General features: G+C 42.7%; 1 protein-coding gene across 3 annotated transcripts in view; it reads right to left on the reverse strand.

Moving 5' to 3' along the window:
- Positions 1–14,105, reverse strand: part of rsrc2 (arginine/serine-rich coiled-coil 2) — a 48,440-nt gene extending 34,335 nt beyond the window's left edge. The window contains exons 1-5 of one of the 3 annotated variants that reach the window (XM_072495517.1): positions 13,982–14,105; positions 7,233–7,755; positions 5,791–5,837; positions 2,938–3,128; positions 1,905–2,384 (exon numbers count right to left, since the gene is read on the reverse strand). In XM_072495517.1, coding sequence (XP_072351618.1) covers positions 1,905–2,384; positions 2,938–3,128; positions 5,791–5,837; positions 7,233–7,755; positions 13,982–13,987 — 1,247 coding nt within the window. In that variant the 5' untranslated portion in view covers positions 13,988–14,105. Of the gene's footprint in view, positions 1–1,904; positions 2,385–2,937; positions 3,129–5,790; positions 5,838–7,232; positions 7,756–13,840; positions 13,877–13,981 lie in introns of those variants that run through there. The other 2 variants (XM_072495508.1, XM_072495526.1) reach the window with 2 other exon arrangements.
- Positions 14,106–19,681: the final 5,576 nt, after the last annotated feature.

Here is a 19,681-nt window from a genome sequence, read left to right on the forward strand (position 1 = left end):
ATTAAATTCCTCAAAAACCTTGTTAATCAGATCCAGAGCCACCACCAACTTCCCTGCCCTATCCCTCATCTGAACAATTTCCCTTGCCACTGCTTCCCTCCGGAGCTGACCTGCTAACATACAGTCTTATCGCCATGTTCGTAAACTGCAGTTGGCGCACCACCTTCCTGGTAGATAGTCGGTCAAAGCTCGCCTGTAGTTCCTTCCTCTTTTCCAGCTTAGCTGGGTCCCCATCTTCTGCATAACTCCTATCTACCTCCAACATCTCATCTATTACTCTCTGCCGCTTCAACCTCTCTTCTTTGTCCACCCTGGCCTTAAACAAAATCACCTCACCCACGCCTTGAGAGCCTCCCAGACAACTGCCTTCGACATCTCACCCGTACAGTTGAAACCTACATATTTCCTTAATTACCTTTTCAATTTTGTCACAGAACACTTGGTGCCCCAAAAGTCCCACATCTAATTTCCACCCCAGCCTCTGCGCTACCCCCTTCTCCAGTACAATATCCACCCAATGCGGATTACAAGGGGACATAAATTTAAGGTGAATGGTGGAAGATATGGGGGGGGGGGGATGTCAGAAGTAGGTTCTTTACCCAGAGAGTAGTGGGGGCATGGAATGCACTGCCTGTGGAAGTAGTTGAGTCGGAAACATTCGGGATCTTCAAGCGGCTATTGGATAGGTACATGGATTACGGTAGAATGATGGGGTGTAGATTAATTGGTTCTTAATCTAGGACAAAAGTTCGGCACAACATCGTGGGCCGAAGGGCCTGTTCTGTGCTGTATTTTGCTATGTTCTATGTTCTAATGATCTGATGCTGCAATTACCAAGTATTCCGACCCCTTAACCCCAGCCAGCAAAGCCTTCCCCACCACGAAAAAGTCGATCCGCGAGTATACCTTATGGACTGTTGAGAAAAAAAAAGAGTACTCCCGTTCCCTCGGGTGCAGGAACCTCCAAGGGTCCATTAGCCCCACCAATGCCTTCGATCCCCCCGATGGGACCAGCGAGCGCGGCAGTGACCTGTCCAACTGTGGCTCCTGCATCAAGTTCCAGTCCCCTCCCACTATCAGTTCGTGTGTGTCCAAGTCGGGGATGGCCCCAAACACCTTCTTTGCCAATCCCACATTGCCCCAATTGGGACCGTATACACTAACCTCCCCTCCAGCGCCCCTGTCACAATCACATATCTACTCCCCTGATCTGCCACCACCTTGTCCATCTGGAAGCGTACTCTTTTGCTCACCATTACCGCTTCCCCTCGAGTCCTTCCGTCAAATCCAGAGTGAAACACCGGACTAACCCAGCCCTTTTTAAGTCTCACCTGGTCCTTCACCCTCAAGTGAGTCTCCTGCAGCATTGCTACATCGGCTTTCAAACTTTTAAGATGCACAAGCACCCTTGACCGGACCTCCTAACCCCCTCACGGTCCACATGACTATCCTAACTCGGGGTCTCTCAACCCCCCCACCCTTCTTATCCACCATCGTCATACCACCGGGCCCTGCCCCGCCCATATCCATTATTAACATCGAACCCCTTCCCCCCCCCCTCCCAAACCCCCTCCCCTACATTTCCCCTCGCAAAAACATCTCTCAGCATCAATCCCTGCCCCCCCCCTTCCGCTCGCCTCGTAGGCCCATCGAAACCTGCTAACCAGGCTCCAATGTCCGCAGCCCTCCCTCTACTGTAAATTCTATGATAAGCTGCAAGTCAACACGGAGTGAAAAAAGATGGATAAGCATGTGCCTCAAGTTCAAATAAAATCATGTTGAGTAACTCTTTTATTGGGAGTCGTTTTTGACCAGAAAAGACAGGACAAAATTTAATATTTTATTGAAATAGCTTGGATATTTTGTTTCCTTTAAAAAGATTACTGGGAAGAGAACAAACTTACTTGCTTCGGCTTCTACTCCTGTGTATCCTGTGCCTCGAACGTGATCTCGATCGTGATTTTGGACGTCGTTTTTTCTCTCTGCTTCTTGAACGCTTGCCCCGGCTCCTTGAGCGTCGGCCCCGGCTCCTTGAGCGCTTCCCCCGGCTCCTCGAGCGCCTGCCCCGGCTCTTCGAGCGCCTGCCCCGGCTCTTCGAGCGCCTGCCCCGGCTCTTCGAGCGCCTGCCCCGGCTCTTCGAGCGCCTGCCCCGGCTCCTCGAGCGTTTCCCCCGGCTCCTCGAGCGTTTCCCCCGGCTCCGAGACCGCTTGCCCCGGCTCCTCGAGCGCCTGCCCAGGCTCCGAGACCGCTTGTCCCGGCTCCTCGAATGCCTGTCCCAGCTCCTTGAACGTTTGTCTCTGCTTTTTGACCGCCTGTCACGGCTCCTAGACCTCTTTTCTTTGCTACGTGAACGTGACCTCTTTTTTTCACGACTACGGTGCCGCCTAGCATACAACATTAGAAACAATATATATTTAAGTTTACATTGAAGAAAACCAGTCATATGGATTTAAAAAATATTAACTGAATATTCTTGGGGAGAACGTGCAGCATTCAACTGAAGACCATAGCCCTTTTGAATTTAAAAGTTCTGAGAAGAAGTTTCCACAAAGTGGCTGGCTCCGTATCAGGCAGACACATTATTTTTCAACACCATATCCTAGTAATGGGACAAAGATATTGTCCCAATCAGTGCACCAAGTAGACTGCAAATTTATCTGAACGCTAAAAATATTGACATTAAAGGATAGTAATACGGGTGGCACGGTGTTGCAGTGGTTAGCACTGCTACCTCATGGCGTTGAGAACCCGGGTTCGATCCCAGCCCCGGGTCACTGTCTGTGTGGAGTTTGCACACTCTTCCAGGTTTGCGTGGGTCTCACCCCATGACCCAAAGATGTGCAGCCTAGGGAGATTGGCCACTCTAAATTGTCCCTTAATTGGACAAAAATAATTGGGTACTCTAAATTTAAAAAAAAAAAAGATAGTAATACTTGCCTTTCTCTGGACCTTGATCTTGAATAGCTTTGAGCTTTTGAAGGTTTCTTTTCTTTCCGCTTTGGTCTGTCTTCTCCATTTTCTGTTGAACTCAATCGTTCCCTCCCTTTGTCATGTTCTCTGTCACTTTGCTGATCAGAAGATTTTTGTTTTTTGGCCGCACTTTTCTCTTTTAAGTCCCGTCTTTGTTCCTGTTTTAAGAAGAAGTTGGTTCTTTCAGGAAAATAGTGCAACAAAAAGAGTTAGTATGGGCACTAAAATACAAAGATTTAATAGTGGGTTGTAAAAGCAACGACTCTTTGAATGTCTCAGAAGAAGTGAAGCAACATGCTATCAACATTCAATGCTTTTTACAACACACCATACCCAAGAAATAGAAATCAAAAACTGGTGTGTTACACCAATACATGTTCAAGGGGCTGAATACCCTGTTCCTGTTCTAGTGATACCTATAGTTAACCACAATAATTATTCTGTATTCATGAGGTTTATGTCAATACTGAAAAACTCTGGGCTATACTTAACTAAAATTAACTCATTCCAATCAAAGATTGCCTGACCCACACGCTCCTGAAAGTTCCAAATATCAGCTGCTTTACATGTAGTTTTACATTTAATAAGCACAATGTAGTCAAGCAATAAAGTTGGGCTGTCACATCAAATTAACTATATGTGCAGTTTCACAGATTTAAATTTCAATTGCTAGGTATTGTTCAGATCCTTTCACCTCTCAAAAGGAGTCAGCTGCAGCAGATAAACCAAGTAGCAAGACTTCAATGCAAAATTCTACTTCAATGCAAACTGGTTACTTTAAGATCTGACCCAAACTCAGTGATGATATACTTACCTTAAAAAAATGGTACCTGTCTATAAATGTCCCTTCCCCACTGTCCAGTTCCTCACACTTTACAAATTATGAAACTCTGCAACTGCATCAACTATTTCCAATCAAAGTAGTTTTAATTCTGCAAGGCTACTGTAAATGGGTGTTCAACTCAAACACTGCAATGTTACCAAAATAAAACCAAGCTATCAGAGCAAAATTACGAAAGATTGACTAGGATGTATCAGATGATAAAATTACTGTTTAAATGGCCTGCAAGATAAATGGTCCTATCATGATCATGTTCAGAATTTCAATTTTTAATTGCAAAACATCGATCCGACACACAATATCCCCACATGTAGCAGTAACTACTAAACAAGAAGTACACTTACCACCAATGCTATACCTTCATAGAAACCATGCCAACCAAGCTATTGCTTAAATTAAACAAATTCAGACAACTATAATTTTAGATCCTTAAATCCCACCAGCAATTTAGAAAGTGACTCAAAAGGATGTTGCATATTCTAGTTTCATGCAACTGTATAGTGTTTAAAATAATGCTGGTGACTAATTTAAACAAACTACTAATGTCTTAGAAAATATTTCAGAATTCTAAATCGATTTGTGGTAGCCAATAATCACCATTAAGAATGTACTCTTGATGCAAGTTTCGACTTTCCCCCCCAAAAATTGAGCCTGTGATCAATAAATCCAAACTTGTTGCAGCATGCTTTTAAAAATGTTAACCTCATTTAAATTAATATATTTAACAAGAACCAACACTAATATTTTCTGTCAATTTTGATGTGACCATCACATTTTTATTAAAATCCTAACATCTTAAAATTTCTAGCTATACAAGCACACCGCAAAGTTACCTGGCCTTAAACCCGATTTCAATGTGAACATTCCTACCTAAGCTCCAAAAATTAATGGTGGCTAGCTATTCCATTTCGCAAGGCATTTCAACCAAGTTCAATCCACACATACATACACACACACACACCTACCTCCTCCTGTGAGGGAGGGGTGGATGTGAGATTGTGGCACTCTATATCCATGATTTAATGATACACCGTTGCTGTGCATTTAACCTCCAAGACATTGAAATGTGCAGATCTACTTCTGAACATTTTGTTTTATCTAGATCTCAACATCTTTATGGACTACAAATTTGTTATACCTAAAGACCTGAAATAAGATTATAACAAGCCTCTGAACTGAACCTGGTGCCAGTAATGATGCCTAGAAAATATATTTTTGCATTTAAAGCAAGAATGTCGGTAACAATATCAATTAGCAACAATGAAACAAAGTTAGTTCTGGGCTAAAGCCCAGCAAAATACATACAAGCAATAATTAGGATATAATTTACAAAGCAAAATTATTACAGGTTGGCCAGTTCTTAGAATTAAATTGAAATATTTGGACATTACCTTATTCAATGTAGTTTGTGGGGAAGCAAACTCCTCCCCCCAAACCAAATTGAATTGAAAATTGACTACCACAAATAAAGCAGATTTGCTGGATGATTCTTTCAAGTTATAAAGCAAATACGAGTGCGAATGGCTGATATTTACCTTTTCAGGAGGTAGGCTTATATTTTTTGCTATTTGACTCTGCAGCGTCTTCCGCTCGCTGTGTCTCTTCGTGCATTAGCACGCTGAGTACGATTCATTATAGAAATGTTATCATGTGATCTATGTATACAAAGTAAACTTTCCAAACACAGAAAAATGCCAAAAATCTGCATTGATATCCTCCTATATTGTAACGACTAAATATTATAATATTCGGTCAATTTTAACCTATTTACTATATTGTTCTAATTAGAATTGGGAAGAAAAATATTTATAGCCACATGCTTAGGTAGGATACGAAACTTTGTCATGACAGCTAAACTATTTTACTTTTGTACACCAAATTTAGGTACTTACCATCCCTACTGTCAGTAATCAATAAATAGTCAGCAGCATTATATTTAGTTCTTAATTTACTGATATGCTACAGAAAGTGTTAATTACCTCTTTGCTTCTGCTGCGACTTTGTCTGGGTTTCCGGTTTTCACTTTCTGGAAAATGAATAACTACTACATGAACATGTCAGTTGCAAGAAAATAACGAGTGTTTAATAGTAAAGATAATTTTAGAATTACAGCTTCTTTATCCATGTAGTGCAAATTAAAGAAATGCCACAATGATCAAGATCCAGAGGAACTGTTCACAAATTCATTAGTTTTCATCTAAGTTAATTCAGATCAACAGGAGGTTTGTGATAGAAAATGTTTTGAAATTATTTAACTTTAAAGCCATAAGAGATTCAAGTATAGAAACATTACATCAAAAGCAGCTACAGCGCAGATTAAGTATAGATCTCATGAACGGGTAATATTCTGGTACCTGGGCCTGACAACCTCAAATGTGACAGGAGTTGACACTATTTACTTATCCATTGTCCAACACTTTGGGATAGTCAATAGTGTAGAACTAAAATACGCCAGTTTTGTTTGCAAAGGCAATAATAGATATATAATCATACAAATTAGGAGTAGCAGGTCATTTGGCCCCTCAAGCCTTCATGGCCATTCAATAAGATCATAGCCAATCTAATTGTGGCCTCAACCTTGTAATCTACCTGTCCCCATTAACCTTTGACTCTCTTGTTAGTCAAAAATCTATTAACCTCTGCTGTAAAAATATTCATTGACCATGCCTCCACCACATGTATATATATGGAACAAAGCATACGTTTGCAAAGGGTGTTCTCCATTATCAGGAGGTTTCACTTGCATATTTCTTACGAAAGTATGGTATTTAATATGCATCATTCATGTACATACATGTGTTCCGCATAATGTAACAGGTGTCTTATTCTTACTAAAGTATCTATCTGGAATGTCATTATTTTCAGGATTCTTACTTTCACATATACAGAAAAGAACTACAAATACAGAAACATTTTAGTGAAACTGTCGCGTTTCATTTACTGAATAAACGAGCACTCTTTTAAAATTCATACCAGGCACATGTTTTATGGTTAGTGACCTGACAGAAAACATTCTGCAGCACTATGAAACTCAAGATTGCGGCAGCTTAAAGTTGTGGTACACTGAGTCCAGTGTGTTTCACCTTGTAGTAGAATTCACAATATCCTGATCTTGGGCAACATGTCAGGAAAAAGGAAAAGGGAACTGTGCATATGCTGTATTGCGAAGAGGTTAAGTCAATCCATGCTGCTTTTGTTCAACTCCGTGTTACATAGTGACATTCTTAGAAATCCAGGAAGATATCAGATGCCCTACCAAGTAATGCCACATGGCCATTTACAAAGAAAGAATATTCTGTTAAAAGAAAACAGCAAACCCTCAAATTATAAACAATTATTTTCCTATTCACAACTGGAAAGTGTAACACCAACATATCAAAGGTTTAGAATCGTATACATCAATAAAGCACAATGTACACACCAGACTTCCGTTTCTTCTCCCTAGACCTTGATCTTGACCGAGAGCATTTCTTCTCCTTTGATCTTGACCTAGACAGTTTCTTCTCCCGAGATCTTGATCTAGACAGTTTCTTTTCCCGGGATCTCGATCTAGACAGTTTCTTTTCCCGGGATCTCGATCTAGACAGTTTCTTTTCCCGGGATCTCGATCTAGACCGTTTCTTTTCCCGGGACTTTGATCTAGACTGTTTCTTTTCCCGAGGTCTCGATCTTGACCTGGACCGATTCTTCTCTCGAGATCTCGATCTCGACCAAGACTGTTTCTTCTCCCGAGATCGTGATCTTGACCTGGACCTTTTCTTCTCCCTAGATGTTGACCTTGTCCCAGATCGTTCCTTCTCCCTAGATCTTGATCTAGACTGTGACCGTGAAGAATGGTTCTTGTAGCTTTTGGGAGATTTAGACGATGCTGATCCCTCACTTTTCTTCTCCAAATCAGAAGTAGATTTTTTCAAATCTAAATCATCAGGTTCAGTGTCACTTGCCTGTTGGTAGATTTTAAAAGTTGCATTTAGATTGATATTAATATTAATTAACAAAATGTGTTCTTGCCCGCAGTCGCATCGCCCCCAAAGCTATTTTCCTTTTGAATCAAACAATCCCTACAGTGCAGGAGGCCATTCGGCCCATCGAGTCTGCACCGACCCTCTGAAAGAGCATTTCACCCAAGCACACTTACCCGCCCGATCCCAATAGCCACTTAACCTAACCTACACATCTCTGGACACTAAAGGGGCAATTTAGCATGGCCAATTCACCTAATCTGCACATCTTTGGACTGTGTAAGGAAACCTACAGACACAGGAGAACATGCAAACGCCACAGAGTCACCCAAAGCCGGAACAGAACCCGGATCCCTGGTGCTGTGAAGCAGCACTGCTGACCAATGTGCCACTGGTATACGTTTACTATAAACACCCCCTGATTCTTAGCCCAATTGGCTACCATTTAAACAAGAGCCTGGACTGAGCGAGTAACATGCTATCTTAGCATGTTGGGTTGGGAGGCGCGGAAGTTTGAGTTGACACGATTGTAAAACCTAGTCATATCCTCTAGTTTTTAACCTGATGTGCATGCACATGGGAGATTACTGGTAACAACCAGACACAGGAAATCTGGCTGCTATCCCTGCTGCAATACTGGAGCTAAATGTCATGTTACAATGACCGCACTTCAAAAGTATTCAATTGGTTGTAAAATTGCTTTGGGATATATATTCTAAATCCAAGCCATTCTTTCTGATTTCCAATGTTCAATCTGATTTTTGTTTGGCTGGGAAGGATCAGTTAAAAAAAACAATTTTCTCTTGCTTCTCAACTGTACAATCCTGAAGTCTCCCTGGTCTTCATGGATCTGGACTTTAACAGGAACTTGTATGTGTATAGCACCTTTAGTATCATGAAATGTCCCACGGTGATTCACAAGAGCACAATAAAACAAAAAATGACACCAAATTGCATCGGGATATATTAGAAAGAAAGGGTGGCAGTGTTTAATACTGTTGCTTCAGGAGTGCCAGGGACCCAGGTTCAATTCCTGCCTTGGGTGACTGTCTGTGTGGAGTTTGCACTCTCCCTGCGTCTGAGTGGGTTTTATCCGGGTGCTCTGGTTTCCTCCCACAGTCCAAAGATGTGCAGGTTAGCAGGATTGGCCATGATACAAATTGCCCCTTAGTGTCCAGGTTAGGTGGGGTTACGGAGATAGGGCAGGGGAGTGGGCCCAGGTAGGATGTTCTTTTAGAGGGTCAGGGCAGACTTGATAGGCTGAAAGGCCTCCTTCTGCACTGTGGGGATTCCATGATGATTTAGTCAATGCTGTATTTAAATGAGTGCTTTCAATGGGAAGCAAGGTACAGAGGTGGAGGAGTGCAAGGAGAGAATACCAGAGTGTAGGGCCTCGGCAACCGAAGGCAAGGACAGCCCTGCATCAGTGATTAAAATTAGAGGTGCTCAAGAGAACAGAATTAGCTGACTACGAGGTTGTGGAATTGGAGATTACAGAGATAGAGAGGGACGAGGCTATGGAGGGATTTGAAAACAAGGATAAGAATTTTTAAATGAAGATATTGTTTGATCGGGAGCCACGCAAGCACAGCAATGATCTTCAATCACAAGGGAAAGAGAGTTGAAAAATTTAGAAACTCAGAAATAAACAAGACTCCAGGCTCTGACAAAGAAAGCTGGTAATTTATTGTGGAGATTGGAACATCAGTGAGTAGATTTGCAAAGTTCACTGAATTCTCAAATTGGAAAATATAAAATGTGAGCTCCCATCTTTAAAAGGCGACAAAGGATGAATCCTCAAAATGACAGGCCTATCATTATTTCAATTGCGAGGAAACCTTCAGACAGGACAATGTCAATTTGAAGGGAATCTGGGTTTAGAAGCAGTTATTCAGGTCTGACTAAGTGACTGAATTTCTTCGGGGATCTGGTAAATAAAAAAGGGAGGTGGTGAAAGTTAGGAAACCATAAAACAGATTGGTAAACACGGTGAAGTATTAAACTGGATTGATGCATGATTGCACACGTGTCAGTGAAATGTAGGGATTAATCATCTGACAACTGTTAACTTAGAAATTTTATAAATGACTGAGGATGGAATATTATTCAAATTATTGCAAATGATACCAAGTTAGATGCAGTGATCAATGAAGCTAACCAATGCACAACTATTCAAATTAATAATTACAGTCTGGGGCAGGGAGTGGCAAACAAACTTGGATAAAGATATTGTGAAATCAAGATTGGAAAGCGAAAATGTGCATTACAAATGGGAACACAGAAAATATGTCTCAATATTTTGGTAGTCAAAAAGGATGAATTCCGAAATTACACTGTCATACGCAAAGATTATCTACTCTTGATTTCAGTCTCCAGAGAAGATGAAGGAAAGAATACATCTATAGGAAGTCTTTTTTTAAATAAATTTATTAGAGTACCCAATTCATTTTTTTTCCAATTAAGGGGCAATTTAGTGTGGCCAATCCACCTACCCTGCACATCTCTGGATTGTGGGGCCTTAACCCACGCAGACACGGGGAGAATGTGCAAACTCCACACGGACAGTGACCCAGAGCCGGGATCGAACCTGGGACCTCGGCGCCGTGAGGCAGCAAGGCTAACCCACTGCGCCACCATGCTGCCCTAGGAAGTCTTTTTAAGATTTTCCAAAGTGTGAAAAATTTGAGTTGGGCATGGGAATGAAGGACTAGATGACTTGGCTCAGAAGGGATGAACTGAACCAGGATAGACAAACGTTGCCCTATAAATTCATGAATTCGTCATCCGCCCCAGCACCCATCATTCACAACCGCAGGACATCCCAAAACACCTTTAGTCACTTAAGTACTTTTGAAGTGTAGTCACTGTTATAATGCAGGGAAAGGCAGAAACAGCAAATGTCTGCACAAGATCCAATGTCAGTGAATTATAAAAATCAAGGTGAAAAGGAAATCAAAAGATGACATTGGTCTAAATTTCACGTTTTGTCCACATGACTGGTCTGCCAGCAATTTAAATCAAAAAAAATCCGTCAAGTGTTTTTTTAACATATGACTGTTACCAGGAGTCAAGACAACTATGAGCACTGGATACTGGGATCTTCAATTTCTTCCAAAGCTCCAAACCAAGTTATATATAAAACAAGAGCATATTTAATAATAATGAGAAACACGCTAGAATTTGAATCTCTCATCTTCTGTCACTCTCCGAACATTCTAGGTTATGCCCCACATACCCAATTTCCCTCTCAACTTCCCCAGCGGTGGAAAGAGCCACAAATCCAACTTCCAAAAGGTGAACCCCTTGGATTGTTGAACAAAAAAAAAGCGACAGATTGCACCTCTAAATAATTTGCATAACTTTAATAACAAGTTTATAGCTAAAATTAAAAAAATTCAGGTGTGCAAGTGTCCATTTTTCATTTCTGGCAAAAGGTAAGTAATTGGCATGACAGGTTTACATAGGCTGTTTTCATCATAAATATGGATGTAGGAATTTATGGGAGTATGTACAACTTTTAAAAAGTGATGTTACAATTTTAATACAAAAGTGGCCTCAAAAAGTGCTGAAAATAGAGACATTTTAGCAAGGCTTTTCATCTTGCACTCATCAGGGCAAACGCAAGAATGCAAAATTTCAAATGACCACAATTTATTCTACAGGAGAAAAGGGCGCTGACAGGTGAAGCTAGTTGACACTAAATGGGTGAGGAATTGTCATGGAAAAAGCAACGGGGAAATATATTTTTTTATTCGTTCATGGGCGTTCACAAGCTGGGCTAGCATTTATTGCCCATCCCCAATTGCACTTGAGGGGGCAGTTAAGAATCTACCACATTGTTGTGTGTGTATAGAGTTACATGAAGACCAGACCAGACAAGGGTAGCAGATTTCCTTCCCTACAGGACACTACTGAACCAGATGGGGTTTTACGACAATCGACAATGGTTTTATGGTCATCATTCGACTTTTAATTCCACATTTAAAAAATATATAAATTTAGAGTACCCAATTATTTTTTTCTAATTAAGGGGCAATTTAACATGGCCAGTCCACCTAAACTGCATATCTTTGGGTTGTGGGGGTGAAACCCACACATACACGGGAAGAATATGCAAACTCCACACGGACGGTGACCCAGAGCCGGGATTCGAACCCGGGTCCTCAGCGCCGCAGTCCCAGTGCTAACCACTGCACCACATGCTACCCCCAATTCCAGATTTTTATTGCATTCAAAATATCACTTCTGTAGTGGTGGGTTTTGAACCCGAGTCACCAGAGCAGACAGAATTTGCAGTGCAGGAGCCCATTCCCCTATCCCCAAACTTCCACCTCGTAACCGTACCTTATCTTTTTTGTGGACACTAAGGGCAATTTACCGTGGCCAATCCACCTACCCCTGCACATCTTTGGACCGTGGGAGGAAACCCACGCAGACACAGGGAGAACGTGCAGACTGACCCAAGCCGGGAATTGAACCTGGGTCCCTGGCGCTGTGAAGCCATTGTGCTAACCACTATGCTACCATGCTGCCCTCTGGTTTACCAGTCCAGTGACAATACCACCACCTCCCCAATCCCCTCCCAGGTAATTTTCAAAGGGCGGAAGGCTTGAACATATTCTTTTTCTTTGCAGAGATGAGTAAAGACAGAAGAAGGCTTGAGTGAAGCTGAAAAATCAATTGGCCTGGGGCAGCACAGTGGTCAGCACTGCTGCCTCAGAACACGGAGGACCCGGGTTCGATCCCAGGTCACTGTCCGTGTGGAGCTTGCACATTCTCCCCATGTCTGTGTGGGTCTCACCCCCATATCCCCAAGATGTGCAGTAGGTGGGTTGGCCTACTAAATTGCTCCTTCATTTTAAAAAAATTGCAATCCGCTAGTCATTCAGGTGTGAATGTGCAAAGATGATTTCCAAAGCCTTTCAGAAAAGATGAGCCATTTACCACAAAAATTGTATTGTACCAAACTAGTAGTTCTGGGAAAGAATCATTGTTTTCGTAAAATCCACTGCTTATCAGGGTTCCATTTCCGTCTACCCAAAGCTCAAACCTGCCATTCAATACAATGTGAGAATGCCTTCACATATGGCACCTTCTCACATCAAATCACCATAAATTTTGAGAAATGGATCTTGAGAATAACCACCTCCCCCATTTGCATCCTCTTTGGATTTCATGGCTCCTGTAATTTAATGCCCTGATGATGAACTATCTCCCTCCCAGCATCCAACAGTTGTGCCAGTTTTCTACATCAGCAATGTCTTTTGCTGCAGGTTCAAAAGTATTTCTGATGCTGATTATTATTTTTTAAGAGATCTGACCAGTTGAGAGACTAAATAATGAGGGCTATAAATCTACATGGATTTAGGTTAAAAAAAATACAATTTAATTTTTATTCCAAATTTCACGATTTTAAGGGTTTGCCTCGATTTATGAGATAGTAGGATTGACATGTCTAGCGACAAGAAACAATCGCATTTTCAGAAAAGAGGCAGTTTCTGGAAAATCTGACGTAGCAACACCAGAAAATTGCTCACCTCAGATATAAGATTCATTACTCGAATTAAAACTATTTGATTGACTAAATCCACCGTTCAATAAATAAACCAAAGGTGTTCTGGCTTCTCCTGCACGAAACCAAGTGTGCAAAGCGAATACAAATTCAAGAGCCTAACATGTTATCTCACTGGTGTTCTCGATGCTTCGCCAACCAAACTCATCACAATACACTCAGCGGAGTAGATCCAAGCGCTATCTTTAAGGCCACAGGAACATTCGGCTGGAAGAAACCGAATTATTCCTTTTGATACCCAATAAACCCATCAACATTGTGCATTCATATACGTATACATAACATGCGTCGAGGGACGGTGGCGAGAGCGAGATTTTGGTGGCTGCGTCCCTCAAAACATGATTTGCAGGACAAACAAATCTACAATGTGGCCACTCGCTTAACCGCCCAAAAGGCGGCAGCCGCGAAGTGAATGAAAAAAAAAATCAAGGGACGATCAACATTGGATTTTTTTTCATTTTAAAGAGGCGAATGTTCCAGAAAACAGGATATTACCAAGATGGCGCCTGCCGCCATTTTCTATTAAACAGCCTGGCTCCCGCACCGTCGACTGCGGGCTTCGAGGGAAAAACAAAATCCAGATTTAATCGAACGGAGGCGTTTTCAAAATTAAATCACTTATTTAACCGTACTAACCGCCATCTTCCCGCCAAGCGTTTTCGTCAGAGAAAGAGCCGCCTGTCAGCCCACCCGCCGCCGCTGCCGATGGAGTCAGCAGCCGCTTCCTCCCAGCCGACAAACTGCTCAGTGACGAACAGGCTCCCCCGCGCTGGTGCATTGTGCGCACGCACTGACCCGCCTCCACTGGCTTGTCATTTTCCTGTCACTCATCTGGATTCAACAAACACACCAGGTTTGCAGCCTGCAGGGTGGTGATGCATTCTCACTCCCCAAAGATTTTGGCGACTCTTCTGCTGCAGCTGCACACGACCACCATGTCGGACCTGAAACTTTTTAAAATATAAATTTAGAGTACCCAATTATTTTTCTTTCAATTAAGGGGCAATTTAGCGTGGCCAATTCCCTTACCCAGCACATCTTTGGTTTGTGGCACGTGAGACCCACGCAGACACGGGGTGAATGTGCAAACTTCACACAGAACCCAGATCCTCAGCGCCCTGGGCAGCCGTGCTAACCACTGCCTCACCGTGCCTCCCATCGGACCTGAAACATTAAGCCCTGTTTCTCCGTAGATGCTCTCCGTGCTGACGAGTGCCCCAGTGTTTTCTGAAACGGCTGGCCCCTGCAGCAGATTCCTAGGTGTTTTAACAGCGCAAGAGGCGGCCGTTCGGCCCATCGTGCCCGCGCCGTCAACAAACACCTGACTCCACTGATCCCATTTTTCCAGCACTTGGCCCACAGCCCTGGAGCTTATGGCAGTGCAAATGGTTAGCTCTGCTGTCTCACAGCACCGAGGACCTGGGTTCGATTCATGCCCCGGGTCACTGTCCATGTGGAGTTTTCACATTCTCCCAGTGTCTGCGTGGGTATCACCCCCACAACCCAAAGATGTGCAGGTTAGGTGGATTGGCCATGTTAAATTGCCCCTTAATTGTAAAAAAATTATTGAGTACTTAAATATATTTTTAAAATGTTACGAGAGTTCCTCACTCAACCACCCTTTCAGGCAGTGAGTTCCAGACTCCCACACCACCATCTGGGTGAAAAAGTTTATCTTAGCCTTCTACCTCTTTTGCTTTAATGCATCCACAACAACTTGTATATATATTTAGCCTTAACCCCATAAATATCACAATTGTTAGGCTTAACCAAAGGGAAAACACCAAACCAGGACAAGGGCATAAAAACAGATAGTACTGGAAAAACTCAGCAGGTCTGGCAGCATCCTATAGACAGAGAAACAGACTCTTGTATGTTCTGGCGTTTCAAGTACTCATCTAATTGCTTCTTAAATATTGTGCGGGTTCCTGCCTCTACCACCTTTTTCGGCAGTAAGTTGCCGATTCTCAACACCCTTGATGAAAAGGTTTTTCTTCAAATCCCCACTAAATCTCCTGCCTCTGATCTTAAATCTATGCCTCCTGTTTATTGACCCTTTCTACTAAGGGGACAAGATTTTCCTCAAATCCACTCCAGCCCAGGCAATATCCTGGTGAATCTCCTCTGCACCCTTTCAAGACACCCTTCTTGTGGTGTGGTGATCAAAGCTGCACAGAGTACTCTAGCTGTGGCCCAATGAGTGTTTAAAACAGCTTCATCATAATCTCCCTTTTTTAATAATAATCTTTATTGTCACAAGTACGCTTACATTAACACTGCAATGAAGTTACTGTGAAAAGCCCCTCATCGCCACATTCTGAGCGCCTGTTCGGGTACACAGAGGGAGAATTCAGAATGTCCAAATTACCTAACAGCATGTCTTTCGGGACTTTGGACTTTATATTCTGTGCCTTGGCTAATAAAGGCAAGTATCCTGTATGTCTTCTTAACCATCTTATCTACCTGTGCGGCGGCCTTCAGGGATCTCTGGACATGCACCCCAAGATCCTTCTGGTTTTCTGTACCTCCTAGCATCCTGCCATTCATTGTGTATTCCCTTGTCTTGTTTGTCCTCCCAAAATGCATCACATCACACTTTTCATGGTTAAATCCGTTTGCCACTGTTCTGCCCATCTGACCAGCCTGTCTTTGCTTTTATTCCAGGATAAGGACAATTGCTTCAATTGACAGATTTTGGAGAACGCTTTTTAAGGAGATAAGGTTGGCGAAGTTTAGGGAGAGTTCCATACCCTGGGTTGAAATGGGGCTGGAGGTTGGGCCAGTAATAGTGGCGGGACAGTGACACAGGCAGTCTGAAGTCAAAGGGAGTGCAGGGGTAGAATGGGGCGAAGTCTTGGGGAAATTTATAGATTTGAATGATATTAGTGAGGATGGGTCTTGATGGGTGAACAGAGCATTAATGCAGCATATGTCAAATGCAATACAGATGTGGAGACCAGTTAGTAGAATATTTGACGAGTTGGCATGGGATAACAATAGCGTATTTGAGGGTTTAGAATAATCATTGCAGGACCATTCTGTTCAAATGTAGTCCGATTTCAGACGCCAGAGTGTGGTGAATAGGGGATTTTCACAGTAACTTCATTGCAGTGTTAATGTAAGCCTACTTGTGACACTAATAAAGATTATTATTATCGGTGAGACTTGAGGCTGGACAGAGCAGGTGGGGAGAAATTGTTTCTCCTCATAAAAGGATCAAAAACGAGATGGCACAGATTTAAGATGATTTACAAAAGAAGCAAATTTGATGTGAGAAAAAGCTTTTCCACACAATGAGTGGTTCGGGTCTGGAATGCAATGCTTGGAAGTGTAGTGGGTACAGGTTCAATTGAGGCATTCAAAAGGGCATTAGATGATTATTATTTTTTTAAATTTAGAGTACCTAATTATTTTTTTTTTCCAAGGGGCAATATAGCATGGCCAATCCACCTAACCTGCACATCTTTGGGTTGTGGGGTGAAACCCATGCAGACACGGGGAGAATCTGCAAACTCCACCCGGACAGTGACCCAGGGTGGGTATTCGAACCAGGCTCCTCAGCACTGCAGTCCCAGAGCTAATCACTGTGCCACGTGCCACCCTATTTGATGATTATTTGAATAGAAATATATGCAAGGGTACGGGGAAAAGGCAGGGGAGTGGCACTAAGGTAGAATGCACATTTGGAGAATCAGTGCAGACTCAATGGGCCAAATTGGCTTCCTTCTGGGCTGTAACAATTCTGTGATTGTGAGACTCCTTATTTGAAATAATGCTCTATTAGCATTTCCAATTATAAAAATGCTAATCTTATTTGTCACATGCTCATTGGCCTATCAGTTTACAACTTGGGTTCCCTTTCGATGCTTAGTGACATCTTTGAAGAGTGTAATTAAAAACTGATTTATAGGGGAATGTTCAGTGCAGGTAGTTAATGCGTAGACTATAGTCTGACATTCACACCTGCGATTGTCTATATAAAAAAGCACCTAGATCAACTGGCTGGAAATGAGACTTAAATTAATCCAATGTTCACAGAAAATACAGAGAAGAGGCCCTTCGGTCCATCGAGTCTGCACCGATGTATGAAAGACACCTGACCTGATATTCCTAAGTGGTTTACAAAGGGGAAGATGGACAAATGTGTCCTACAGCAGCTGCATTGTAATGAGTGAGGCAGTCAGCATATCTTACAATCAAGTGGCTTTATAAATCATCACGAAGGTCTATTTTCCTGCAGTTTTTAAAATCTGAAAGACTAATAGGTCAAATAATAACTTGAAGACATTCTTTATAGTTTCCTCTTCTTATAGTGCCATGTGTTACAACATGGCAATCATGGTTCTCCAACTTTTAGTCCTTAGTAGCTGCCAACTTCTTGCTGTTGTTCTCAAATCTTATAGCTGTTCTTCTTAAACTGTGGGTTCATTTTATCTTTTGTTTTCCTGTTGCTGCACGGTCCTCAATTTTACCAGTCTCGACCAGATGTTCAAGTTTCTCTCTTAAGTATATGCTCAAATAATTGGAGTTATCTCTTGGAGTGTGTGTTGTCCAACCAATCCTCATCATACTTTGCAGAAATGACATTTCTGTTGCCTTTATCTTCCATTGTCTTGCTTATATTCCAACTTTTGCATCCATATAGTAATATTGACCAGATATATTTTAGTAATTTTTTAGTAATCTTATTCTGCTTTCCATAAATATGTTCATGTCAAAGTTTAAAAATTCCCAATCTTAGCACATTCAGAAATAATTATAGAAGCAATGCAGGATTCTGTCCAAAGATCAGTAAACAACTTCAGTTATTTTTGGCACACTTTTGGCAACAGTGAAATAAGAAGACTCCTATTGAGAAAACAATCTAAAAAAAATTACAGTGTTACAATTTTAAAAAGCACCCATTTTCTTCTCGTTGCAATTTTATTCATATTACCATGCAAAAAATGTATCCTTTCCTTTAAGTGTTGCTTATACCTAATTTTAGAACTTTTACTTACACCGCAGGACTGTGGCAGGCAACTTAAAATTACAGCGCCAGCCTAAAAGATTCAAATTTTTGTTTTCCTGCTGCATAAATTGTCCTGTTGCATTGCACTTCAGGTTTTGTTTACCAAAAAGGGAGAAGCAGTAACGAAAAAAAAAATCAGTCTGGACCCTAATTGGGCAGCACGGCAGCGTAGTAGTTAGCACTGCTGCCTCACAGTGGACCTGGGTTTGATTCTAGCTTTGGGTGATTGTGCGGAGTTTGCATGTTCTCCTTGTGTCTGTGTGGGTTTTCTCCGGGTACTCGGGTTTCCTCCCACAGTCCAAAAATATGCAGGTTTAGGAGGCTTGGCTACTCTTTTGAGGTCAAGCAAACAAATAGAAGAAAGGAAACAAATGGAGAAAAAAGGGCCACTCTTGTTAGGGTCTCTGCCCGAATGTAACAAAGATCAACGGAAACTTAAAAACATCAAATTAGAGTGCAATTAAAGGGGTCATTAAAGCACCACAACTCCTGCAGTGCCCACCGGGCACGGAAGGCCTCGATGGTGACCATGGACACCGCATCCTCCCTTACTAGGGACACCCGGCCGCAATGGTAGCCGCGGAAAACATGCAGTCTGGTCAGTCGATCCCCTCGGTCACCCGCTGCATGGACCTATAAATGGCGCATTTCGCCAGGCCCAGGAGCGGCTTCACAAGGTCCTCCACCTTCCCTGCCCCTCCCTGCACCGGGTGCACGTAGATCAGCAGCATGGGGCTAAAATGCTCCAAAACGTCAACAAAAGATTTGTCAGAAAAGTAAAAAGGGAGCACAGCCTACAACACGTAACATAGGCACGATCCACTGATTCCACAAGGCCGTAAAATTGGCAGGCTTCTTAGGAGTCCGTGAACCTGTGACAGTACGGCAATGCTGTATGCAACGCCTTCTACCCCTGGTCCCTAAGATTGAGGGGGAAGGACTCCTCCATAGAGGGACCTCCAATGGCATTGGGTCCGAGCACGATCGTTTTGAGATCTCGGATGTGCTAACTCGTGGTGTGACATCCAGCCCACTCCTCCGCCACCCATCACGTTCCCGATCCTGGTCACCCGAACAGCTATAGCTCGCTTCTCTGCCAGCCACTTGAAATAGCATTGTGGAGGTGCGCATTCCTGAGCAGCGACTCCCCGACGACAACCACCACTCCTGACGGGGGCGAGCTGCGGCGAAGGCGACCATGCTCCAGACTTTGAGCAGGTCCTGGTAAAAGACGGGCAGCGCCTGCAGAGGGTAACAAAAACCTTGCAGATCTATGATCTAGGATTTTGCACGTCATAATTCAGGCCGTGCTCCTGGCAAAAGAA

This window comes from Scyliorhinus torazame, chromosome 1 (assembly GCF_047496885.1).
Source record: "Scyliorhinus torazame isolate Kashiwa2021f chromosome 1, sScyTor2.1, whole genome shotgun sequence".
Taxonomy (NCBI): Eukaryota; Metazoa; Chordata; class Chondrichthyes; order Carcharhiniformes; family Scyliorhinidae; genus Scyliorhinus; species Scyliorhinus torazame.